This window comes from Pseudonaja textilis, chromosome Z (genome assembly GCF_049901715.1).
Source record: "Pseudonaja textilis isolate UNSWEBS1 chromosome Z, rPseTex1.2, whole genome shotgun sequence".
Lineage (NCBI taxonomy): Eukaryota > Metazoa > Chordata > Lepidosauria > Squamata > Elapidae > Pseudonaja > Pseudonaja textilis.
Window position 1 is genome coordinate 28805681 of NC_142008.1, and position 26389 is coordinate 28832069.

General features: G+C 40.2%; 1 protein-coding gene across 1 annotated transcript; it reads right to left on the reverse strand.

The window, feature by feature from the left end:
• Positions 1 to 6792: 6792 nt before the first annotated feature.
• Positions 6793 to 25330, reverse strand: LOC113440104 (serum paraoxonase/arylesterase 2-like). The gene is made up of 9 exons (XM_026706291.2): positions 25142 to 25330; positions 16535 to 16605; positions 14447 to 14502; positions 11997 to 12162; positions 11073 to 11199; positions 10006 to 10209; positions 9098 to 9179; positions 8534 to 8662; positions 6793 to 7564 (listed from the first exon to the last, which is right to left on the reverse strand). Exons 1-9 carry the CDS (start codon positions 25216 to 25218, stop codon positions 7406 to 7408), a joined length of 1071 nt encoding a protein of 356 aa, XP_026562076.1. The 5' UTR covers positions 25219 to 25330; the 3' UTR covers positions 6793 to 7405.
• Positions 25331 to 26389: the final 1059 nt, after the last annotated feature.

A 26389-nucleotide genomic window follows, 5' to 3' on the forward strand; every position in this document is an offset into this window, starting at 1 on the left:
TTTACATCAGCATTATGGCCTGTATATATGCCTGAAAGACATAAATCATCATCCTTGACTATTAACAAAGGATCACAAGCCAACCTTTTAATTGTTCTAAAATTAATTTTGATTTTAGCATTTTGTTTGTTCCCACATCACAATTAAATTTGACGGTACAAAAATGTAAGATAGGATTAAAATCCTTGGTCAATCTAGATGTAACATAAATGAAACATATTGATAATTGATTGCCTTTTAATTTAGTTGGAAACAGTATTGGGTTGCCACACATGAAAGTATAGCTAATCAAGTTCTTTTATCTTATCAAATTATGAATTAATGTGTAGCTGGGCCAAGAGTATGGATGTACTTCCAGAATTGGTTTCCAAAATGCTTTGAAAGTGTAATGCCTATTTGTATTATGTTCAGCATTGTTGTGATTTGTCTTATATAACTTATTAGGACACTGAAAGTGCAAGAATTCTGTGCCACAACAGGAATTGATCCACTGCCTGGTTAATGAAAGTACATCTTCCTTCCCAGAGTAATTTATTTGTTACTGTGTCCAGTCTGTCCTCGGAAAGCATAACAGCAACTCCAACTTTATTCCAACTTTATTCAACAAAACCTCTGTGGGATAAATTAGATTGAGAAAGTAATAATCTTAAATTACCTACATAATATGTAGTGAAACTTTTTTTTTTTTTTAATGTAGCTTCAACTGACTAGGCTAGTACTATCAGGAAGAATCTCAGAATTAAAAGAATGGTACTGAAACATCAGTAGAAAATAATTGTCTGAAAACAAAATTGGGAGATTATATAGCAGGAAGATATTTTCACTGTCCTTCTGCCTACATTTTATTATTGAGAGATTGTCTTGATGCCATGAACATTTACTGCTAAGAATAATTAAATAGAGCTGCAGATATCTTAATATACAGAAAATGGAAAAGTGGAAGATTTTGAGTGGAATAATTAAATGTGTTGATATACTAAACTTGGGAGGAGCAGTATTTTATTGTTTCTGGGTATACTATTTATTGGTGGCTAATTTGAAATGGAACATTTCTTTTTAAAAAATCAGAAATAGTTGTGAAGCATTTTAAAAGCTTCACAGAGGTAGGACCAAATGTGAAAGCTTTTGTGTACTTATACACAAAAATATATTTATAAATCTCTTCCTACATTTCAGTAGAAAAAGAAAAGGTAAAGAGTAAATGTTAAGTTTGAGCAATGAGAGGCTGAACCAGAGCATGAGTGCAACAATACTTTATTTTACAATAAAGGGCTGACCGTGCTTGCCACGCCTGGAACTGGCTCGCAGCAATCAGCAACTGGTTGGACCCCGCAGCCTGCTTTTATAGCTGGCTGCTGGAGAGAACCAACCAATGGGAATGGGGGAATAACGCCCACACAAAGTGAGTGGACCTGAGTGAGAACTCCTAGAGTTCTCAGGACATAACACCCCTTCCCCCCAGATGCGAACATGCATAGTCCTTGAGGTAGACGGGGGTTTGTGCTGGCGCCCGGAACGGCGCAGCTCGGGAACATTGTCTGTCTGTTCGGTATCAGTCTGTGACGGTTGAGCCGGCATAGTGTCGCCAACGCTCCTCCGGACTGGGCATCCTCGAAACCACCGGGTTGGTTACTGGGGTCGAGCTCTCGTGGGTTGGATCAGGCTGGTCAACTCTCTGGGCGCTGTTGTCCGAGTTTGGGTTGACCGGAGCGACCGCTGGTGCAGACTGGTCATTGGGTGCGATGTGGCCGGGCGGCGGATGAGGTGGTTCCTCTTCGACTGGAGACTCTGGATTCTTGTTGGCAAGGGTGCTGAGGCGCCTTCTAAGCTGGTCTATGTGTCTCCTCCAGACGCGACCATCCTCCAGCCTGACCCTATACGATCTCGGCCCGGTGACGGCGATGACCTCGCCTGGAATCCAAAGTGGGTCCCCAGCGAAATTCTTGCGAATACTGGCTCCTGTAACATAAAATGTCTAACCCCAAGTAGAAGCGAGGGGAGAGTCAGGGCAGTATTGAGGGTGCAGTCTGTCCAATACAGTCCTCAGGCGCCGGCCCATCAGAAGTTCCGCTGGGGACTTATTGGTGACTGTATAGGGGTTGAGTGCTGGCTCATCAGGAACCGTGCGAGTTTGTGGTGCCAGTCATCCCTGCCAAACCTAGCGAGGGCCTCTTTGGTGGTCCTGACGGCCCTTTCAGCCAACCCATTACTGGCAGGGTGAAATGGGGCTGTGAAATGTGGCGAATGCCCAGGTTGGCAGCAAAACGGCTGAATTCTACTGATGCGAACTGTGGGCCATTATCGGAGACAATGGAGTCGGGTAGTCCATGTGTAACGAACAGGCGCGTTAACACGTTGGTGATTGCTAGTGTGGTGGTCGTGGATAGCTGTGCCACGTCTATCCATTTGGAATAAGCGTCCACGACCACTAGGAACATCTTTCCATGCACGGGCCGGCCAGATCGATATGGATTCTAGACCAAGGGGCGCTGGCGCTCTCCTATCTGGTAGGGGTGGCGATGGGGGAGCAGGACGGGATTCCTGGCAAATGCTGCAGGAACTTACCCAATTGACAATGTCCTCGTCTAGACCCGGCCACCACACGTAGCTGCGTGCTAATGACTTCATTCTCACGATGCCGGGTGTCCTCGTGCAACGCCTCCAGGACTCGGGTACGCAGCGAGGTCGGAATGACCACTGAGTGCCCCACAGTAGACAACCCTGCAAACTGGACAGCTCCTGCATGCGAGTCTTAAAGGGTGCGAATTTGTTATCAACGTTGCCTCCCGGCCACCTCTCCTCACCCAGTCGAGCACCTGGGCGAGCGCTGGTCTGCCTTGGTTTTAGCGGCGATGTCAAGGGCGGTGATGGGCAGGTCCAACTGGGTGATTTCGAAAATGGCGTTGACAGGAGCTGGGTCTTCAGCCGGAGCGGGTAAGGGGCAGCGACTGAGCGCCGGCGTGGGATAGAGTTTTGCCCGGCGGTGAATAAGTTTGTATGAGTAGGCCGCTAGGAAAAGTGTCCACCTTGTCATCCTAGGGGAAAGGACTTGAGGGGTCTGTTTGTCGCCGGCCAGTAGGCCCAGGAGGGGCTTATGGTCGGTGACCAGTTCAAGAAGTGGCCAAAAAGGAATTCGTGAAACTTTTTCACGGCCGCAACAGCTGCTAGGGCTTCCTTGTCTATTTGGCTGTAGTTTCGCTCCGTGGCCGAGAGCGTCCTGGAGAAAAAGGCGATGGGGGCCTCGGCGCCATTGGGGAGTCTGTGACTAAGGACCGCCCAATTCCAAAAGGGGATGCGTCTGCTGCCAGTACTAAAGGAAGGTTGGGGTCGAATTGGATGAGCACTGCCTCTGACGTAAGTAGTGATTTGACGGCGTTAAACGCCTGGTCTTCTTTGTGCCCCCAGTGCCACGGTGACTTTTTGTCTAGTAATCTGTGTAGGGGTTCAGCTACTGAGGCTTTATGGGGCAAGAAGGATGCATAAAAGTTCAGCAGCCCCAAGAAAGCTTGTAGCTCCGTTTTGGAGGTTGGTGTGGGAGCTTCGTGGATTGCCCTAACCTTGGACTCCAGGGGTGAATGCCAGAGGCGTCAATTTTATAACCCAGAAAGTCCACCTGTGTAGTGGCAATGGCGCATTTTTCTTTTTTTTAACTTGAGGCCATGCTGTCTGAACCTCTCTAACACTGCTCGCACTCTCTGGAAGAGTTGGGGTCTGTCCCTGGCCGAGACCAAGATGTTGTCGAAGTAGGGTACTACACCAGGAGGCCCTGTAAAATCCGCTCCATGAGGGATTGAAAAATACCCGGGGCAACACTTACGCCAAATTGGAGACGCTTGCATCGGAAGGCACCCCTGTGAGTGACGATGGTCTGAAGTTCCGCTGTTTGGTTATCAACAGGGAACTGCTGATATGCTTGAGACATGTCCAATTTAGCAAAAATACTGCCCGGCTCGAATGTGTGTAATAAGTGCTGAATGACGGGCACAGGGTAGGCGCTAACTTGTAAATATTTATTGATTGTTGTCTTGTAGTCCGAGCAAATTCTCAGGCTACCACCTTTTTAAGGGGTGTGACAATGGGCGTCTCCCACTTGGCGAAATCTGTTGGCTCAATGACCCCTTGTTTTAGTAGTTTATCCAATTCAGCGTCTAGTTTTGGTCGAATAGCAAATGGAACTCTACGTGGTTTTAATCTGATTGGGACTGCCTGGGGTCAACGGTGAACGAGATGGGGGCTCCATTATAACACCCCAGCTCCTCGCTGAACACATCTGCGTAGTCAGCGAATAAGGAGTCAGTGTCTGAGGTTGAGACAGCATGGACTCCTGTTAGCCCTAGGCCGAGGTGGGGAAACCAATCGAGCCCCAATAAGGTGGGTAGATTGCCGTTAACTACCACTAGAGGTAGGTGGCCTTTAAAAGCTCTAAAACTGACAAAGAACTTGCCTCTGCCGATCACGGGAATGGCCTTCCCTGGTAGTCCTTCAGACCGAACTGGCATCTCTGAAGCCGGGTAGTAGATAGGCTGGGGTGGAGTCTCTTGAGGGTGCTCCACGAGATTATTGAGAGTGCTGACCCTGTGTCAACCTCCATGTGGCACGGTTTACCTTCTAGGGAAACGGAGAGAGAAATTTTACTAACAGTGTGGCAAGTACGCCTGGCAAGGCGGTGCGTGCGACAGTTTAATACTTGCCTCTGTGGTCCCGAGTACGAGGACGGGGTCTGTGTGCAGCACTTTGAGGGGCTTGGCAGACTCTCGCGATGTGCCCCCTCTTATGGCAGTTGTTGCAAGTGGCTCCTTTAAACTTGCAGGTGGCCCTTTGATGCGATCCCCACAGGCTAGGCACAGTGTGATGTGCTTGGGTGGACCGGTGTATTCTTGTTTGGCCCCTACCTGCGACCGTCTGTCGTTGGCGAGGCGGTGGACGTCGTTTCGTCGTTGTGGGTTTCCTCCGCTTCCACCTCTTCGGAATGGACTGGGAACGATGCCAACTTGGCACTTGGGCCCTGAATTTCGGTGGCTGAGTTCGTTGCTAGCTCGGCTGCTAGGGCCTCCTCGACGCTTGCTGCGAGGTTGAGGTCTTTTTGCTAGCAGGCGCCTCTGTAGGTTGAGATCCTTGACCCCACAAACTAATTGATCGAGGAGCATGTCCTCCAGGTATGTTCCAAACCCGCAGTGCAGGGCTGCTGTTCTGAGGGCGGCCATATATTGATTGATGGTCTCCTTACTTGATTGCTTCCTCATACGGAACGTGAACCTCCTGGCGATTTGTGAAGGCCTGGGAGCGTAGTGGTTAGTGAGGACCTCAAGCAACTCGGACCACGGAACGTTTTTCAATTCTCTCGGCGCCACGAGTGCTGCGGCGGTATCGTAAACGGTGGCTCCGCAGTAGATTAGGAAATAGGATTTTTTCTGATGCTCTCCCGCATCCGCCAGGCCGACCGCATCGATGTAATGATTGAAGCGGTTCTTATACGATTCCCACTTCTCTTCGTCTGGTTTAAACGCCGGGAATACTGGGTTGGAACTCATGGTGCTGGAACGGCTGGGCTACCTGGAAAAATCTCTCTGGGACAACGGGCGCTCGTGAGTTACTAGTGATATCAGCTCTGGAGAGGTTTTTTTGCTACCCTCTCTTTCTCTCTCTGGGTTACCACGTTGGCTGCTAGCCGTTGGAGGTGTCTTGATTCGCGCCAAAAGTGGGCGTAAGTGACTTCCTACAGCGCTGTGCTGTGTCTCTTACTGGCTCGAAATTCAAATGACACCCGCTTGAATTTGCGCCAAATACAGAGCGGCTGCGGCTCGCAGCGCTTCACTTTCCCGAAGGGCTAACAAGCGGCTACAGACGCTTCTAACTTTTTGAACCAGACCGCTTTCTCTGGCTGCGGATCAGCGTTTGCTCTTTTTGATCGCTCGTTTTGTTGGCTGACCGCTCTCTCTGGCTGCGGATCAGCGTTTCTTATCGCCAGCCGATCGCTCTCTGGGCTGTGGATCGGTGGCTAGTGACTCAGCGGTTGCATGGTGCTTCTGGTAGCCATCCCATCCTCGCCGCCAGTGTTAAGTTTGAGCAATGAGAGGCTGAACCAGAGCATGAGTGCAACAATACTTTATTTTACAATAAAGGGCTGACCGTGCTTGCCACGCCTGGAACTGGCTCGCAGCAATCAGCAACTGGTTGGACCCCGCAGCCTGCTTTTATAGCTGGCTGCTGGAGAGAACCAACCAATGGGAATGGGGGAATAACGCCCACACAAAGTGAGTGGACCTGAGTGAGAACTCCTAGAGTTCTCAGGACATAACAGTAAAGGTAGCAGATATTGGCAGCACTAAATATTCATGCTAAAACTTGGCAGCACTTTAGGAAAATGGAGGTAGATTAGCCACAAAAAGGCTTGAATATATGAGACTGGTTATAAAACTGTGCAGACTCATCCAGAGTTCTTCTTTTAATATCTGTGGCTGCAGACAACAGAGAGTGGCTAAGCATTTTTTTAAAAAATAGTGGAGTTTATCAGCAACATAATTAAACAATGTATGTAAGACACAAAAGGCTATCACAGCAATGTCTATCAGGACTATGGGGTAAGGCATACTTCCATGATTCTGTTTCTGGTTGGAAAATATTTGAATCTGCCTTGAATGATAAATACCATCAGTGGAGAAACATAATCCATTTGGTTCCAAGTTCCAGCAAGCAAGGTTAAGAGGTATCGTAACCCTAAAACTAATGAATTTATATTTATATAGCTTTTTTTACACTTTTGGAAACAGTGAAAAATAAAGACAAGTGGAATATTTTTATTTATTTATTAAATGCTACTTACAAATAGTAAAAAGATGAATATAAAAACAAATACAATTTTAAAAAGTTATATAAAAAACAGAACCCAGGAGATGGATGGCACAGGAGTAAGATCTCCTTAGCTCATTAACCATCTCCAGTACCCTCCCATGAAGCCTTAAGGCAAAACCAGGCAAAACCAGGTTTTAATGCCTCTGGAAGGCCAAAAGGCCAAAAAGGCCAAAAGACAGGGGCAAATTGGGGCAAGATGACTCCTCAGATATGACAGGGAATATATATGCTAGATCTCTGATATTTAGGACAACTGCTGGATAGATGTGGTTACACTTATAACTTTTAGATAAATGGATTGGCTAACATGGATTTGAAACCTGAGTGCATCAAGTTTTTCTCCATCAAGCCTGAATTATAAGTAGTATTTCAGGACAGAATGATCAGTAGGTATATTTTGAGATTATATAGATTTCTTTGAGTACTACAATATTTTTGCTAATTTTTGCAGTAATAAAGGTTACCATGACACACCCACATGGGCCAGAAAGCTTGGCTCAGATTACAGTGACTATGACTATTTCATCTGAGACAAAGCTAATGGGTGTGCCAATTACAGGTGGCAAAAAAGGGCTTTCTGAAACACAGTGCCAATGATGAGATGCCCGCCATACATGACAGCAACTGAGCTTGCTTGAATGAGTGACCCATCATCCACATACACTTGAGTGATTTTAGGTTTGTCAGAAAGAATATCTTTGACAAGAAGGACCTGGAAGAAATCAAACAGAAATAAATTAGCCAAACACTTGCATAAAACTTTGGCTAATAAGAATCCTGCTAAAACTTTCCATTCTTCTAGGTTTAAAAGAATAATTCAGGAATACCAGAAGACTAAATAAAATAGAATGAATTACAGAACTAAGAAAAGAGGTTCTCATTTCATGTTTCATGATGTAGAGGTAATCCTCAATTTATGACCTAAACTGAGCTTGTAATTTTGGTTGTAAATCATGATGGCCATAAAGCAGGTCATTCTATGTTTGCTATGGATTTTATAAGTTTTTTTTATGGTGTTCGTTAAACAAATGTGGCTGTCATTAAGCAAACTCATTATTCACTATGGGACTTTTTTGCTAGAAACTGAAAATAAATGCTGGTTTCTGGTAAAAACACTGCAAACACTGCTTTGAGTTCCTGAATTCTGGTAATGTCCGATACATGGAATAGGATATTGGCTAGACGGGTTGAGTGCAACTCTTCTGAAATGTTTCTTGTTCTATTTAAAGAAGCATTTTGTTCTTGTTCAAATAACTGCAGATTTTTTTACCATCTAATTTACAGGTAGTCCTTGAATTATGATCACAACTGAAACCAAAATTTAGGTTGCCAGCAAGACATTTGTTAAGTGAGTTTTACTCCATTTTACAACCTTTCTTATCTTAGTTGTTACGTGAATCATAAGTCATTAACATGGTTATTAAGGGAATTGGCTTTGCTTCTCAGAAGGTCACCACAAGGAATCACACACAATCCTGGGACATTGCAACATCATAAATATGTGCCTGTTGCTAACTCTGAATTTTGACCATGTATGGGGATGCTGCAATGGTCATATGAAAAATGGTCACAATTCACTTTTTTCAGTGACGTGCCTTTGAATGGTCACTATTGTATCTTGAGGACTACCCATATTCATTCTGGTTGATAAATTATAGTATATCTTGTCTTACTAACTAACCTCTGAGCCAGGAGGATTCTTTGGATCGTAAGAAAGGAGTTTTGCAGCATTGGGATGACATCCTAACCAAAGGTCTCCATTTCTACGGTCAACTGATATGTTATCAAGGACAGTTTCCAATTTTAGGACCTACAATGAACACAAAAACATTTGTATATCTCTTAGGTTAGAAAGAAAATACAAGACCTTTGCTACACAATTTTATCCACTTTTTTCTCTTATTCCAACACCATCTTCCTTTAGTTACAGATAACAGCATATGCTGTCAGGAAATATCTATCCTTCATAAATGGCTCTGACTGATCACTCTTCTAGTTACAAAGACCCAATTCTATTAGTGGTCCTGAGTTACCAGTATTAATATTCCATTGACATTGGTCATAAACTTACCAAATGCCAATAATATTAATTCACTAGGATTAACAGAAGATACATATTCACAGAAATATATAAGATATCATAGAAGAGAGCTTAATTTTTTAAAAAAAATATTCAAGATCTAATTTTTGTTTCAGATATAAAGAATACCAGTCTTTGATTTTAGCCAAAGAGAACCAAACTTACCTTCACAGGAGATAAATTCATATTAGACATTCTTTGAAAGACATGAATGCTATGATCCAAAATATCAGCAACGTAGATAAACCTTGAAATGGCATATTGTTAATTTTACTTATTTCATTTGTAAATTATTTGTCCTTACTTTTATACCCCCTGTCCCAGAGTATATATAAAAATAATCAATTAAAAAGAATCTGATAAAATGACCAACTTGGTATAAAGGGGTGGCAGGTTGGTGGGATTGAGAAGCCCCTTTTCCACTGTGGCCCCTGCCCTGTGAAATAGTTTACTATTGCATTAAGGTAGAATTTCCATATTTTTAGTTAATTCTAATCACAACATCTTTTAAAATCATTCTTAAAATTAATTTTATTTCATTAATACCACTCTGTTTTCTTTTAAGAAAATCTTTCCTAACTTGATTATGTTGACTCCAGAATTACAGGGATTGTAATGCAATATATTTAGAAGGCTACAGGTTGTATTTGTTGGGGAAACCATTCAACTATATTCAACTATACTAGTTTTTTCTTCAAAACAACAATATTTCAAATTAGTTTTGAGGAACAACATTTATTGCCTTGTTAACTAACCTAAACCACAACAGTTAACATCACCAGTCAACCTTTGCTTATCTTAATAAAGTTAAGCAGGATCCAAGAATAGATTCTCCCAGTGACTAAAAAGATGGGAAAAAGCCCCAGAATAAGATGAAGGTATTTCTTTTACTTATTGCTGACAATACAAAAACAATGACATGCCAATGTGGTTCTCAGAAGCCAATATTGATTAGATTTTTTTTAAAAAACTTTCCCAATTCAATTTATTATGTGTTCTCAAATTTAATGATGAAAGCCCAACGTCATAGAGAACTAAGTTAAGGAAGAACTGAGTTAAAAAAAGAAACTTACTTTCCATCTGGTGACATATTAATGCCATTGGCACTGTAAAATCTTGATGCTACTTCTTTAACTTTCTTTGGGCTATAGTACACAACATTTGTCCAGCTCAAACCCCAAAACATCTCCACATATACCGAGACAGTCTCTGAACGGAAGTAACGGTCATTGGTGGCATAGAAATGTTCAGGGCCCACAGCAAGAATATCGTTGACACTTTAATGACAAAAATGAAAAATATAAAACATAACATTATACAAATGATGTTGCATTAGTTGCTTTTTAAAATTTTTTATGAAATTTGTGCAATTGCACCCAATTAGGCACCCAATGTTCAACTTTGCTGTCTGCAGAAAAGTTATTTAAGACTAAATAACGTTACAAAAGATAAGCATACATAAAGTGTCCAAATGAGTATATTCCCCAAAATCCTAAGGGTGAAATTGAGTGTAATAGTCTATGAATGTATAAATGTATCTATACCAGAGATTTATATCCCCTGGTACAAATTCTGTTTCTTTGTCTGAGAAAGGCGGTAGATTGTAACATGCCAATGGAAACTTGACAATACTGAATAAGGCATGCATGTTGTGAATATTTCCTTAATAGCCCAAATGTTAGCTTCTCGCTTCTTACTGGGCAATCAGTTAATACATTCCAGTTCTTTCTGCCCTTTCCTACTCAGCAACATTTGGAAGTTTTGTAACACAACATATTCCTAAGTAATTGTTTTCTGCAACATGTAATTTGCTTAAAGTTCACATTGCAGCAAATAAGGAATCAACTTGATTATTGCTTTATCTTATATTTATCAGTTCTACAAACTTTTTGTTTTTGGATTTTTTTAATGCACTCTGCTGAAATGTACTAGCATTAAATCATATTGTATTGAACGCCTATTTTTACAGCCTTTCTCTTTATGTTTTATTGATTTTATTGCCATTTGTTTGATTGCTGTGAGCTGTCATTATGCATGTATATCACATCATTTCATATTCCTTTCAATCCCCTTTTCCAGTTATTCTCACTCTCTTTCCAATCACAAACACACATTTAAAATATTTTTTTTTCTAATATACCTTGTTAGGAGCTCATTAGTGACAGTTCTTATGTAGAGCAAATACTTTTCATCCTGAAAAAATTTAAATATCTCCACTGCTGACTTGCCTTCTGGATGATTTACCACAAAGAGATATATACTTTCATCTAGAGAAAATGAATATTTCAGCAAAGTTAATGCAATTCACAATAATAACATAAACATATAGTTTTCTAATAACTCATGTAATAAGCTAAAGTAACTATCAGTGTTTCGCTGACCTAGTCATCTACTACTATAATGAATATAGACTTTTTTTCTCTTCATGCTACTCTAAATCTCTTATAACCCTATTAGAGGTAGAACTACAGATGATCAAAATTAAAAAGCTCCCTTAACTTTTTCCTGAAATATGCAGAACTTATTAGCATGCATATCATAATTTTCTGCTGGGTTGCTGGTTGTAAGTCGTAAGTCTAGGCACCTATTTGGCTGGATCTGATGTTATAAAACTTTGGTGGCAATTGTTAAGTGAATAACAGCAGATATTAAGTAATCCATTGTAGTTAATTAAACAAATGTTGCAGCTGTAAATCCAAATTTGTGCTTCTGATTTTTTTTGTTGCTAGAAATGAAAAAAAGCTGCAAATCATAGTCACGTGACCATGGAGCATGTTGTAAAGACAAATCAGTTGCTAAGTATCCAAAATGCAATCATAGGACCATGGGAGAGTAGAATGACGTTTTACCACGGCCAGAAGTGCATTATGGGTCACAAAGCATCTGTTCCTGGTCCATCTTAATTTCAAACAATTGTTAAGCAATGTGGAAAATTTTGCCTATCCTTTTGGCAAACCCAAGATCATGATTACCAACAAAGGCTAACTCTAATCAACATAATCCACTCAAATTGCAAAGCTAACATGAAGAAAACTAGGGACATGCAAAAAGTTCCCTTACTTACTCTTGTCCATATAAAAACTGATCCCATGTGGATTAAAAGAATCCAGATCAAATCCACCTTCAATCTTCAGTTCAACTGGATGAGGAGTTTCTGCCAGGACATTCATCAGTAATATTTGCCCTCCTTTATGAGGTTCAAAGGTTTTCAACCCAGGATATTTCAGACCCTTGAAATAGAAATGTAAAAGGAATTTTGGTCCAACGACAATCAATATTCTATCAAAATTGCTGAGATTAAGGATTTCCCTTTTGTTTGGACACCTTTTACCTGAACCACAGCAAAAATGAATGCAAAGTCCAAAGGCGTTTTTGCAATAATTCAGTTGTTATTCCAACTGGCTCTTTACCAGATAGTCTAGCTACAAGAGGGCATGTTCTGATAACCTCATATTTAAGTTCCTGTAATGTAATGTAACATAGAGGAATAATTGTTTCCCCTGGATTGTCTTAATTCAGAACAGTGCACAATCCCCGCCCCCCCTTTTCTGTATGACAACAGTTGTTGCTGTAACTGCCAATTAGCAAAGCCTTGATCAATTTTGACTTCCATATGATCACTTTTGGAAAAGAAAGTGATCCCTAAATTATTAGCAACAAATATATTTATATCACATGCAGAAAACTTTGTAAACTATTAGTATTGGGACCGTTTTGACATCTTCTGGCTAGTGCAAAATGCAACCAAAGCCACGTTTGCTCTAAGCATGCTCTCATTATTTATACAAGCTAGTGGAAACAATTACAGTAGAAATCAATGTACCTTATTCTTCTTTTCTTTAGCTCCTCAATAAACATTATCCTTACAAATTATAATTTATTTCTATTATTGTTTTACTTTATTTCATCGTATTGTGTGTATAGAAAGAAAATGATCCACAGATTATCAGAGTTGCTGAAAATGTGGGTTAATGAAATTCCAGTATTCCTGCTGAACTCCTTTAGTGTCTAATATTTTTTTTACTTGCACCAAATAAAAGCTGCATTGCCCCAATAGACCATTTTGTCAATACAGCTGGGGCTTAGAGTGAAACGCTCTATTCATTAATTATTTACAGGGGTGACTAATTTGAGGCTTCCAAAACTCTGGGAATTTCTTCTACCAGAAGAATTCGATGCTATCATTTTTAACAGAATAACAGTGTTGAAAGGGACCTTGGAGGTCTTCTAGTCTAACCCCCTGTTCAATCAGGAAACTCTATACCAGGGGTGTCCAACCTTTCACCTTCCCTGGGCCACATTAGAAGATGAAAATTTGGTTTGGGCCGCACATAAAATAAAATAACAGTAACGATACCTGATCATCCGAAAAACCATAGAAAACATAGTTAACATATTAAATTTATTTGGAAATGAAGTTAGTGAGATATTTTTATTATTTATTATTAATTATTTATTAAACATTATTTTTTATCACGGTTTTTTTAATCACAGTTTATTTTCCAGCCAAATTTTGTGGGGGGAGTGGTGGGGAGAAAGCTCGCCCGCCTCACGCCTACCTCTCCTCCTGCAAATGGCCCGGCTGGATGAGGCAGGACTGGAAGGCAGAAGCAGCAGCAGCAGCGGTGGGGGCAGAAGCCTTCCCGCACCACCGCTGCTGCTTCTGCTCCCACTGCCTGCGCTTCTTCCGCCATCGCTGCTGCTTCTCTGCCCCTGCGGGGGCAGCGGCAGGGACAGAAGCAGCAGTGGTGGCGGGGGAAGAAGTGGCGGCAGCGGCGGGGGCAGAAGCGGTGGCAGGGGCAGAAGCGGCGGCAGCGGCGGGGGCAGAAGCAGCAGCGGTGGTGGGGAAAGAAGCGGCGGTGGGGGCAGCAGCGGCAGCGGTGGCGGGGGCAGAAGCAGCGGCGGGGGCAGAAGCAGCAGCAGTGGCAGGGGCAGAAGCGGCGGCGGTGCCGGCGGCGGCAACAGCAGGAGGTGCCGCTCTGACGGCGCCCGCCATTTCTCTTGCTGCTTGGTCTGGTGCTCGCCTCACCCCGCCTCGCGCCTGCCTCTCCTTCTCCTCCTTGCTGGCTCTGGCACAAAGGTTGGGGTGGGCACTGGGCCACATTACGAGGCGACCTGGGCCACATGCAGCCCGTGGGCCGCGGGTTGGACAAGCCTGCTCTATACCATTTCAGACAAATGGCTGCCAATCTCTTCTTTTTTAAAAAACGTCCGGTGATGGAACACCCACAACTTCTGGAGGCAAGCTATTTTAATACAATAGAAAGAAAAAATGACAAAACATATAGAGAAATAAATAAAATAAAATTTAGCTTTGCCCCCCTGCCTATATATTTATCTTGGCTCCAACCATTGCTTAGAATTCAGCCCCCCTGTGTCATCCAACTCAAGTGCAGAGATGCAATACAGGGTACCTCATCATTATCAGAAAATTGAGCCTCACTTAACCCATTCTGACAACCTTAAAAGTTAAGGAGGAATTGGAGGGAAATCAAGGCAACCATGAGAGCTTACAGAGCTGATGAAAGCCAACCCATTAGGAAGTACATCAATATCTTCTGCACCATTGTCTACAAATGGAAAAAAGAGTGTTTATTAGAGATATTTAAATGAAATCCTAATTCAGGGAAGAATATAGTTACAGGTAATCCACAACTGAGCCCAAATTTTATGTTTCTATGAGACAGTTGTTAAGTGAGTTTTGTTTCATTTTGCAGCCTTTGTTGCCACAGTTGTTAAGTGCAGTTGTAAAATTACTAAGGTGATAAAGTTAATCTGTCTCTCCCCTTGATTTTGTCACATAACCCCTGGACAGTGCAATAATCATAAGATATCAAACAGTGGCAAAACATCTGAATTTTGATCACATGATCATGAGGATGCTGTAATGGTAGTAAGAGTGAAAAACAGCCATAAGTCACTTTTTTCTGTGCTTTGTAACTTTGAATGGTCATTCACTGAACTGTTTTAAGTTGAGAACTAGCTGTACTGAAACCAGAGCAGTCCATGAGTGTCGCTCTCTGACTATAGGACTAAGTACCACTTCTACCTGGTTTTATACAACCTTTCCTTTACTGTCTCCCTCACAAAGCTGTGACTGCAAGACATCCTTTGTGTAAAACAGGGGTGTCCAACCTTAGCAACTTTAAGACTTGTGGACTTCAACTCCCAGAATTCCTCAGCCAGCAATTCTGGGAGTTGAAGTCCACAAGTCTTAAAGTTGCTAAGGTTGGACACCCCTGGTGTAAGACATTATAGGAGAGATGGATCATTAGATTGTGCAATAAACAGCCTTACAGCCAAATCTTTGCAACACTCCATTTAAAGATTTCTTAAGAGCAGGATCCTTGGGCTGACATCCATTTGAGAAAGAAAAAAAACAGTCAATTAAAACAGTTGATCTTGTCCAGTCTTTTCAAGAATATCTCAGCCTGCCCTCCTAAATTAATCATTCCTTTGCTGCAAGAAAAGCTTCATTCTTTTGAAAAGTGTTTTTTTTAATCTGTAGAACGAGAATGAGCTACTAAAGGTAAGTTTCCTTTTCTGTAACTAAAGGCTGCAAAAATTCTGTTGCTATGGAAATCCTGCAGAATAAAGAAAGGCCACAAGGAATTCGTTTAATCTTTGTCTGAGAAGGATTCATTTTCTGAAGCCCTGTTTCATCTTTCTAAGGTTGTGCTTGTTTTGAATTGATGCCTGAATGACATAGAAGTCATTTATTCTGTACAGACTCTTGTGATTGATGACCTTTCCTAGGGGCTTCCAGTCAGCGAAGTCAATGGAAAGCTGGATTCACTTAACAAACATGTAATTCACTTAATGACCACAGCAAAAAATTGTAAAATCAGGTGTGTGACTCACTTAATGAGTGCATCAATTAATGACAGAAGTTCCAGTCCCAATTATGGTCATAAATCAAGGGCTACTTGTACTTTATAAGCCACAGGCTTCTACATACCAGAGTAGCAGAGGCTGGCAGAGTCCATTTCATATTTCCAATTCCTGAAGTGCTAGATAAGCACTGATTGAAACAATATGAACTCGGAAAGTGGTTTGCTGAATGTTAGTTTAGTGTTATGTAGACATTTAGTTGAACAAACTATTGGCCTGATTTGTATGTAATTCCTGGCTTAGCATCTTCAAATTGAAGATTGATTTCAGAGAATTGATTACAAATCTTAGTCAGTCAGAAAGCTCATAGAGCAAGGGTCTTCAAAGTTGGCAAGTTTAAGACTTGTGGACTTCAACTCCAAGAATTCCTGAGCTAAAATGACTGGAGGAGGAATTCTGGGAGTTGAAATCCACAAGTCTTAAAGCTGTCAAGTTTGAAGACCGCTGTCATAGAGTGATGTATGCTTTGCCTGATATTTCTAAATGATAGTTAAGAAAAAATATTGGTGGGAGATGTTTCCCCTGCATTTTACTCTTTTCTCTGCACAGAAATCTTTGAATTAAAAAATAGGAAACATCTAACTGTACAGAAAGTAGAACAACTGTATGATTTCCTTAGCAAATATATTACCAGCTATTGGTGAATGTTCCCTGCACATATGCACAATTATTCTGCATAAGGAACAATAAATAAACATGCCACAGACTTACCAATTCCTGGAATGAGATGACAGTTAGGAAGGTGCTTGGGAAGCAATTTTCGGTCAGCAAACAGTTTCTTCCTGCAAGGAGAAGCAGTAAACATAACAATATGCTAAATAAAATGGACAAATAAAATTGGACAATGTACCTCAAAGCAAATATAAAACTAATTTTATTGAATTAGCTGTAATGACAGAATCTTGCAAGTTTTGTGCTGTATCTCCTCCTCCTCCTTCAAGTTCAGTGATTTAGGGAAGCATTTGCTTGAATCACTTGAAGCAGAGGGATAAAACTAGATTTGTCCCATGTTGAATAAGTCTTGGCTCTGCTTTCTCCTTCTTATATGGGAAAAAAACAAAGTAATCTTATGCATAGAATTCTATTCATTAAATTAAAATCAAACAGAATAAAACATTCAGAATAAAAAAAACCAAACAGAAAGTTCACTAATGGTCAATAACATTGTATATGAGTAGTATACAAGGAAAGGGGATAAAAGCATGAAGGCTCTTAGTATTAGCATTAACATTACAAATTAAACCCATCGTAATTCTCAATAAAAGTTCATTTTGCTCTTTTGCTAGAGTTCCCTCTGTGGCAAAAAGAAAAAAGAATTAAAGGAGTTTTTTAAAAAAAAATATCTGTTTTTTAAAACAATTTTGAAAGCTAATTTCAGCCAAACTAAACAGTGAAGCAATATGTGTCTGATTTTTTTTTTTTGTACTTTTGCAGACTAACCTTTGCTATTTTTTTTAAAGATATTTTTATATTTGCTTCCTATGATTACACACTGGGGTTACCAATTAATGCTCTCTGCCTAATAAAGTAGGCAGTCTTTGCAATTTTTGCTATAATCTACAACAATAGGCATTTGCTTTCTGAGTGACTTGGCTTTTGATTGTGACAAATGTGCATTGATCCCTTTTGCTCCTTGCTTCCCTTATATATGCAATACTGGTAGTACAGTGGTGTATTAAAGAGAAAATTGTATCTGGAGATGGAAGAAAAGGAAATATATTTATTAAAGACCCACAATTATATGATGCTGTAATTAGGGGACATAACAATTTGCAAGCAATTGACATCTTAACCCTGAGTTCATGTCACCAAATCTGTAATTGAAGACATGCTCCCTGAGAAATGGCAGCCTTGTGCTTAAAAATGTTCTCTTGGTCTCAGGGGAAGGAAGGCCTGTCTTAGTCTCTCTTCCAGATCTGGAGATCTTGCTCTAGTTGCAAACCAGCATGAACAGAGAAAGGAATCCAAATTCTGGAAGAAAGCTGAGATTTGCAACAATGGTTAGCAAAGAAATATTGGAAAAACTTGTTCTTTAGATTTTGTATGTTTGTGGTGATTTTTTGTGTGTGTGTCTGTGTGTGTGTGTAAAAGGCACTCATGGAGGCAGGAGTCTGAAGAGGTAGGTTAAGGCAGTTTTTGGCAAGTGAGAACTACTAGACTACTAGTAGTAGGGGGCGTGCATAAGCGCACCTAGGTGTCTACAGTCCCTGTCTTATTGTTTCTTTTATTTTTTATTTTTCTTATATGTATCCATGTATTCATAACTATGTTTTTTTACTTATACCTATTATCTTGTAAGCAATTGACAAAAATAAATAAAAAAATAAAAATAGACTAACAGGTTTTCTATGCTCAGCTACTGGTCAGAAAGCTATTAGCTGGCAGCTTTTCTTAACTTCAACACATCAGCAATTATAAGATGTTTTTACTTTAACTTCCAGAATTCCTTAGTCAGAATTGGCTGGGGAATTCTGGGAGTTGAAGTCTAAGGATTTCAATAATTACTGCCTTAAAAACTTGTGCAAAACATGCATATATTTTATTAGTCATAAACAAAAACTTGTTAATTTCAGACTCATTTTTGCATAGGCACTAATTTTTTTTGCTTATTAAGGAACAAAATTCTGAAACAGGAAACATAGTCTGGGTTAAAGTACTTAAACAGATAGGGAGCTCACCAAGAGTCTGGAATGGACTGGTCCTCTTCGCCAAATCCAGGTAAGAAGTTGGGGAAAGAATAATTCACAAAAGAAAAGCAAAACATAAATATAATACTGATTTATGCTATTAAAAGTCACACTCTTGAGCTGGCTGCAGCAGTAAGGATGGGATACTGTTAGTGTTTGGGGACAAACCCCCAAGCAGAGTGTGCAGCAGCAGTCAAGCCAGGCAGCCAAATGAGAGAGGCTGGGCCCAAGAGTATACACACACTGGAGACAAACACTGTTTGTTGTTTTAAATAGTTGTTTAATCCATTCAGAGTTTAAGCATTGTCAATCAGTCCATATGTCATTCACAAGTATATCCATTCAGTAACTTAGTCCATTTACTAGTCAGTACTATGTCCTTATCTGCTTGTAAATCTTCTCCTCCCGATACCTTTCTCTCAAAGACAACGCTGAGTATACACAGGATATCAGCTCACCAAGGAAATAGTCCTTTTGTTCAGCAGAAACGGTATCCAGCACAGTAGCCAACAAACAGTATCAAGCAGACGTCTCAAACAGGAGTAAGCAGCAGGCAGGCAGAGAGGCAGAGAGACCAGAGAGCAGGGCAGACCAGAGAGCAGGGCAGACCAGAGAGCGTGTTACGTTTCTCTTACTGCCTTTTATTGCAGGTTGTAACCGCACCCTTAATTATCTAATTACATTGCAGTTTGGTGCTTAAAGCTACAAACACTTAAACCTTGGTTTATATATTTATTCACCCAAACCTAGTTGGTGTATCAATATACCCAACATTCTCCCCTTTTGGGTGATATAAATATATAATACCTTTACAATCTAAACCCATACTTTTCACAACTCTCTAGGTGCTTAATGGCACCTTGGGCTTTAGTAAAATTATCAGCTATATTGTCCTCCGACATGCAGTACTCCAGCTGTATCATTTTACTCTTTACAGATTGTCTAACGTTTAGGTACCTTAAATCTGTATGCTTGCTCCTAGTTTTTACTGCAATATTCATGGCCATTTGAATTGCTGCCTGATTATCTTCATGTACAATTATAGGATAATTTACAGTTATACCCATATCATTCATCATTTGTTTATACATAATTAATTCAGTACATAATAGCGATAAACAGGAGAATTCTGCCTCCATAGTAGACAAACTTATATGCTGTTGTCTTATTGACTTCCAACCTATTAATGTCTTACCCAGCATTATGGCTGTTCCTGAAGTCGACTTTCTTGTGTCTCTTTCTGATGCAAAGCTAGCATCTGCATAAGCACTCAATATGAGATCACCTTTTGGTTCTAGATACAGTGCATGGTGTAATGTTCCTTTAAGATATCTTAAAATTCTCTTTAAAGCATTCCAATGACACTGAAGTGGATCATTATTGTGTCGTGCCAGTTGATTAATACTATAAGCTATATCTGGCCTTGACCAATTGCTAATATATGATAAGCTACCAATCAAAGATTGATATAATACCTTATCAAACTTGGGACTTTGAGCATCCATTTTGCAAATATCCTGACTCATTGGAGTCTTTGCAGGCTTACAAAGTTCCATCTTATAATCTATTAGCAATTTAGATATCTTATCCTCCTGAGATATCTTAAAACCTTTCTGTGTTTTCAGTATATTCAAACCTAGATATTGCTTTATCTCCCCTAATTGCTTGATTTTTATTTTCTTAGCTAATGATGCTATTATTTTATTGGCTTCATCATTAGTCTCAGTAATCAAAGCAATATCATCAGTAAACAATAATAATAATGATATTTTCCCATTTGTCTCCCTTTTAAATAGACATGGATCGGCTAAACCAGCTTTAAACCCTATATTGTTTAGTTCCTTTACAATATACTGGTTCCATTCATAGCCTGATTGTTTAAGACCATAGAGGCTCTTTTTTAACAACCAACAATCATTATTATTTTCACCTTTAAATCCACTAGGTTTTTTCATGTATACAGTATGTCTTAGTGGAGCGTGCAAGTAAGCAGTTTCCACATCTAGATGGTTAACTATATATTTCTTGCTTGCTGCCCACACTAAGGCTGCCCTTAATGTTGCTGCTTTAAGACTAGGTGCAAATACCTCATCATAGTCATTGGCACTTTGTCTAAAACCTTGGGCTACTAATCTTGCCTTATGGATTATATTTCCATCCTTATCAGTTTTTATCTTAAAAATCCATTTGCAGCCAATGGGTTTTATATCACCAGGTAATCTCTCATTTTCATATACTTTCATATCCTTCAAGGATCTCAATTCCTTATTCATTGCTGCATACCAACTTTCCTTATCTTTAGTAGGATACTTTTTTATCTCATCCACAGTATATGGAACTCTATTAACCTGGCACACTGTGTTAGCCTGGTATCTATCAGGCGGTCTAGATATTCGTGTAGTTCTTCTGGGAATTACAGGGCTTGTATGAGGACTTTTTTGAGTTACTACCTGTTCATGTTCCTCAGCTTGCTCAGCTATTTCTTCCTTTATGGGCTCTATCTCTTCCTGTACTTCTCTCTTTACTTTATTCTTAAAGTTACAGGGATAATAAATGGGATTTCTGTAGGATTCAATAATTACTTCTTTATTGTTATCCTGTTCTAACTTATCCCATCCTACGTGCTCTAGAAATTGGGCATTGGCACTACATAACACCTTAAATGTGCCTTTCTCCCAAAATCTATATGCCCTATGGTTAGCTTGGTAACCAACGAAGAATAATTGTTTAGCTCTGTGTTGCCCTTTACGCCTGAGTTGTGTAGGGATATGCACCCATGCTGGTGCACCAAATGTGTGCAGGTAACTCAGATCAGGCTTCCTGCCATGCCACATGGTGAATGGTATTTCACCAGTAGTTGTGTTAACAACGTTGTTCAATATGTTATTAGCACACATTGTGGCCTCCCCCCACAAAGAATCAGGTAATCCAGAATCAGTTAACATTGTTCTAACCATTGCCTGTAGTGTTTGGCCTCTTCTCTCAATAAATGCGTTGTGTTGTGGTCTGTATGGTGCAGATTTCTTGTGCTCTATTCCAGCTACCTTTAATCTATTCTGGAATTTGCTGTTAACAAATTCCGTACCATTATCTGTCACCAGGGTTATCAGGTGCCGTTTAGTCTTTCTTTCTGCAAACTTTAACCAGTTGAAGAAATGTTGATATGTTTCAGTTTTGCTTTTCATTAGGTAGCAAAACCCATATCTAGAGTAATGGTCCATAATGCTCAGTATATATCGAGCACCCCCATACTGGGTTTCTTTGGACCTATAATGTCTGCAAATACTACTTCTAAAGGTTCTTTAGTTTTGAAACCATTTAGCCTATTTGCAGGCAATATTTTACTCTTATCTTCACAGCAGACATTACAACGCAAATATTTATCACAAGGTTTTAATCTTATTCCATCAGATAACTCTACTGTACGTTTTAGCATTTTAAAATTTACATGCCCCAAACGCCTATGCAATAAATGGATACATTCATTATGAGGCTTTAAATTGTTAAATACAGTCTGTGCCTCCCCTTTCTTACTTTCATGTAAAACATACAATGCTCCATTTAAAGCTGCAGTTACCCTTTTGTTATCTTTTTCAATTATGCAATTATTATCCTTAAATGTAATTACATAACCTAGTTTGTCTAATACCCTCACAGAAAGCAAGTTCATCTTTAACTGTGGTACATACAACATTTTTATATTCTGGTTTAAGCATGGACAATATGCAATACCTTCACCCTTGGCCTTGAGGTTCCACCCATTGGCAAGTGATATATGTTGAGAGCTTGTAGACATTTTTATAAATTTTGTCTTATCTCTCGTGATGCAGTGGGATGCACCACTGTCCACCACCCATAAATCATTCTTCACATCACAGTTGCTAAACGTGGCTAGTTCAAAGGATTTCTTTGGCTTTTTTACATTCTGGCTTTTTCCTTTTCTGCAGAATCTTGCCAAATGTCCTCTGCCTCCATGATTAAAACACTTTTTAATTGTGTATGCCGTCGAAGATAAATTCTCTTCCTCCAGGTGCTTTAATTTACTTAGTTGGTTTCTTTCAAGCTTTGAAGATAATTTCTCTTCTTCTCTCAGCTGGTCACGTTCAGACCTTCTTCTGGCTTCTTCTAATAGCCTGCCGGTAATCTCGGTTAATGATAAACTGTCTTTTGGCAATACCTCTAAAGCCGTCACATAATCATCATAGGTTCGATCTAATGAAGACAGTATGATGTATACTTGTTGCAACTCATTAAATATAAGCTCTTTTTCTTGTAATTCCTGAAAAATGCTTTTCATACAGTTTAAATGAGTTAACATGTCTCCATTCTTCTCAAGATGTGTTCTAAACAGCTTCCGTGTAAGATTGATATGAGCTCCTACACTGTCTCGAACATAAATCTTCCTGAGGTTCTCCCAGCAGTTTGCAGCATTTTCCTCTCCACGGATATGGATGAGTTGCTGGTCAGAGAGAGTCAGTCCTATGATGCATAAAGCCTGCTCATTCTTTCGTTTATAGTCTTGTATCTTTTTGTCATCCTCTTCAACATTAGGATCTAAGTTAGTCACATCTGGTGGGTTTGTTATTATGTCCCACAAACCTTCTCTTCGTAGAAGTAAACTACATTTCATTGACCATGAAACATAGTTTGTTCCATCTAGTCTGGATATCATGGACAGATTTGGCAAATTTACTTGTGCCATTGCTCTTCAGATATATAACTATTTAACAACTAATGAAAAAAAACAGTTTGTTTTTACAGTAATGTGCAACTCACACCAACTCTCACTGCTATATCCTGGTTAGGTAGACTGTGCTCACTGGGCCCATAACCAATGTTAGTGTTTGGGGACAAACCCCCAAGCAGAGTGTGCAGCAGCAGTCAAGCCAGGCAGCCAAATGAGAGAGGCTGGGCCCAGAGTATACACACACTGGAGACAAACACTGTTTGTTGTTTTAAATAGTTGTTTAATCCATTCAGAGTTTAAGCATTGTCAATCAGTCCATATGTCATTCACAAGTATATCCATTCAGTAACTTAGTCCATTTACTAGTCAGTACTATGTCCTTATCTGCTTGTAAATCTTCTCCTCCCGATACCTTTCTCTCGAAGACAACGCTGAGTATACACAGGATATCACTCACCAAGGAAATAGTCCTTTTGTTCAGCAGAAACGGTATCCAGCACAGTAGCCAACAAACAGTATCAAGCAGACGTCTCAAACAGGAGTAAGCAGCAGGCAGGCAGAGAGGCAGAGAGACCAGAGAGCAGGGCAGACCAGAGAGCGTGTTACGTTTCTCTTACTGCCTTTTATTGCAGGTTGTAACCGCACCCTTAATTATCTAATTACATTGCAGTTTGGTGCTTAAAGCTACAAACACTTAAACCCTGGTTTATATATTTATTCACCCAAACCTAGTTGGTGTATCAATATACCCAACAGATACATTGAAACCACCTCTCAGAACCACTCAAGGAAAAAAAACTACAAAATTCACCCAACATCAAGACACTGTTGCTAAATGAAAGCACTTCCATGCTGCTATTGTTTGTCCAGTCCAATTCCTGAAAAGCAAACTGAAAACAATTCCTTGGTCTTCATTTCTATCAAAGTCAAAATGTGAAAAGAAGCAAAGAACGCTACATAAGCAATTCCCCACCTGAAATGCTATGGAAACAAAACTGCTGTGGTTAAAAAAAACAAACCCCTGAAAACATAAAATGGTTTCTGTGCTTACCCCACCTGCAGTCTTAGACACAGGTACAGCGTCTACAATGGCAAGAGTGATGCAAGACCATCTATAATTGGGGAAATGGACCCCATACAGCCCAGTGTTTCAAATAAAAAAGCAGCTTTGCCATAGTTTCAAATACACCTGTTTGTGTGATGCATTGCTAGGGTGATATGAAGAATAGCCAACAATTTTTATTACTATGATATATACAAATATGTGAAATCACAGCTAAAAACAGCTCTTTAATTAGATGAGCTTTCATAGTCATTAAGTTCTTCTCAACCTAAAATGCGTTGGTATAATTAATATATGTTAATATTGCAAAACGTCACTCTAGATGGCTACAGGAACTGCAATTAGAAGGCTGCATTAAAATGATGGATTGCGCAGAACTAAATCCAAACTCACTGGACACCTTTAGATTTTACCTCTCATTAACAAACAACCCCACAAAGTTAAAGAATAAATATTAGAACCAAGTGAAGAAAACGGTTCCACCCGTCTTGCCGTCCTGGAGGAAAAATCCTAATTAGAAAGAAAAAGAAAAGGCGGCGGCTTTGTTCCAATCCACTTAGTCATTTCACAGCAAGCATTACACCGCATTATTGCGGAATTTTATCTTAATTTCTAAGTAAATAAGCACAGAATGCACAAAAACAAGAAACGCGCATAGGAACGAGAACTCTCAATTGAATGTATCGAAGGTTACCCTTGCGTCTTGCATTCAAACAGGTTGCAGCGCTAAAGAGAAAGAGAGACAGAAAAAAAAAATGACACGCAATCGTATACCGCTCGAATAAAACGGGTGAAAATCGCCGAAATTGCCACGGAGGATCGCGCGGTGTCTAGATAATTTCGTACCGAAGCAAAGCGGTTAAAACCGACGCTGTACTTACCGAAACACTATCAGCCTCTCCACGAACAAGGCGCAAAAGACGGTGAAGACTGTTAATAACAGCAACAGCTTCCCCATGGTGCAGCCTGATTTCGGTACCCACGAGACGAAGAGTTCCAGGGAGAAATGTGGTCCCGATGGTCTCGGCTTGGCTTGATATTGAAGAACCAACTCCGGAGCGCCTCCCTCAGGAGTGACAACACTTCGAGGGAAAACTCCGAATGTCACCCTTCTACACCAATCACCACCTGAGCTGGAGAGGCTGAGGCGGGTGCTAAAAAGTTTCCTAGAACAGCTGCTTTCTCCAAGGTAAGGTAAATAGGAAGACCTAGAATCATGGAGCTCAGACTCCTGGCGACATACTGACGCAGTTTTCTTAGAAACAACAGCTTCCCTTTATCTTCTACTGGGAGATAGTTCTCCCAGCCCCCGATTTCCCAGTCTAGTTTGAGGCTTCACTTTTCACACTAACCAAAAAATTCAGAACAAAGATATTCTATCCTATTTGCTAGAATGTGCTGCAGCCTTCAAGGCTGCCTCCGTAGACATCGAGGTCAAGTCAAGATGATCTCCCAAAGTCCCACGTACAGAGACAGTTAGGCTGGCAACCGAAATGTCCCTCATGAAAATCTCTTTACCACAATGGTAATTCTGGAACGAAAGGGGGAAGAATGAAAAAAACAAACCCCTTCTCTAATAACTGATTTTCTAGGATGCTGAGTATTGCAAGTACTTGGGTTTTTTTGTTTTCCAGGGCAGGTGAGCACTTTTCAAAAGGAGGGCTTAGCTGCAACCATCTTACTCTCCAAATCATTTTTAAAAAGCACAGGAATTGCAATGTTTGTGGAATAACAACTTCCCATCTTGTTATTTTTCCTTTAAGCAATCTTAAAAATTAATTTGAGGCAGTGCAGGGATCTTGCTGGATGCTGAGGAAGGGGATTTGACTGTGGATTACATTTTAGGAGATGCAAAAGAATTCCCTGCAGAGTATTCACTCAAAAAGGATGATATAGTTTATAAGTAAAATCCAATAAGTAGCTAATAATAATAATATAATACAATATGCATATTTATGTAATATAAACTTTAATAATGTATTTAGAAGGGAAGGATTGTTGATATTGTGCACAAGAAGATTTGTACCGACTGACACACTGTTCAATGGAAAGAAGGTTTTATGTTTTGTGTTTATGTTTATGCTTCTTTATGTTTGTTGCTAAATACACACACACACACACACACACAC

Bases quoted from the DNA above. Each gene is read 5' to 3' on its own strand.
- LOC113440104 (XM_026706291.2), bottom strand. From the start codon at position 25,218: ATGGGGAAGCTGTTGCTGTTATTAACAGTCTTCACCGTCTTTTGCGCC. The intron at 11,200-11,996 runs GTAAGTAAGGGA...CATTTTCTCTAG, and splicing joins CAGTTTTTATATGGACAAGA to ATGAAAGTATATATCTCTTT. The intron at 10,210-11,072 runs GTATATTAGAAA...TTGTCATTAAAG, and splicing joins ACTAATGAGCTCCTAACAAG to TGTCAACGATATTCTTGCTG.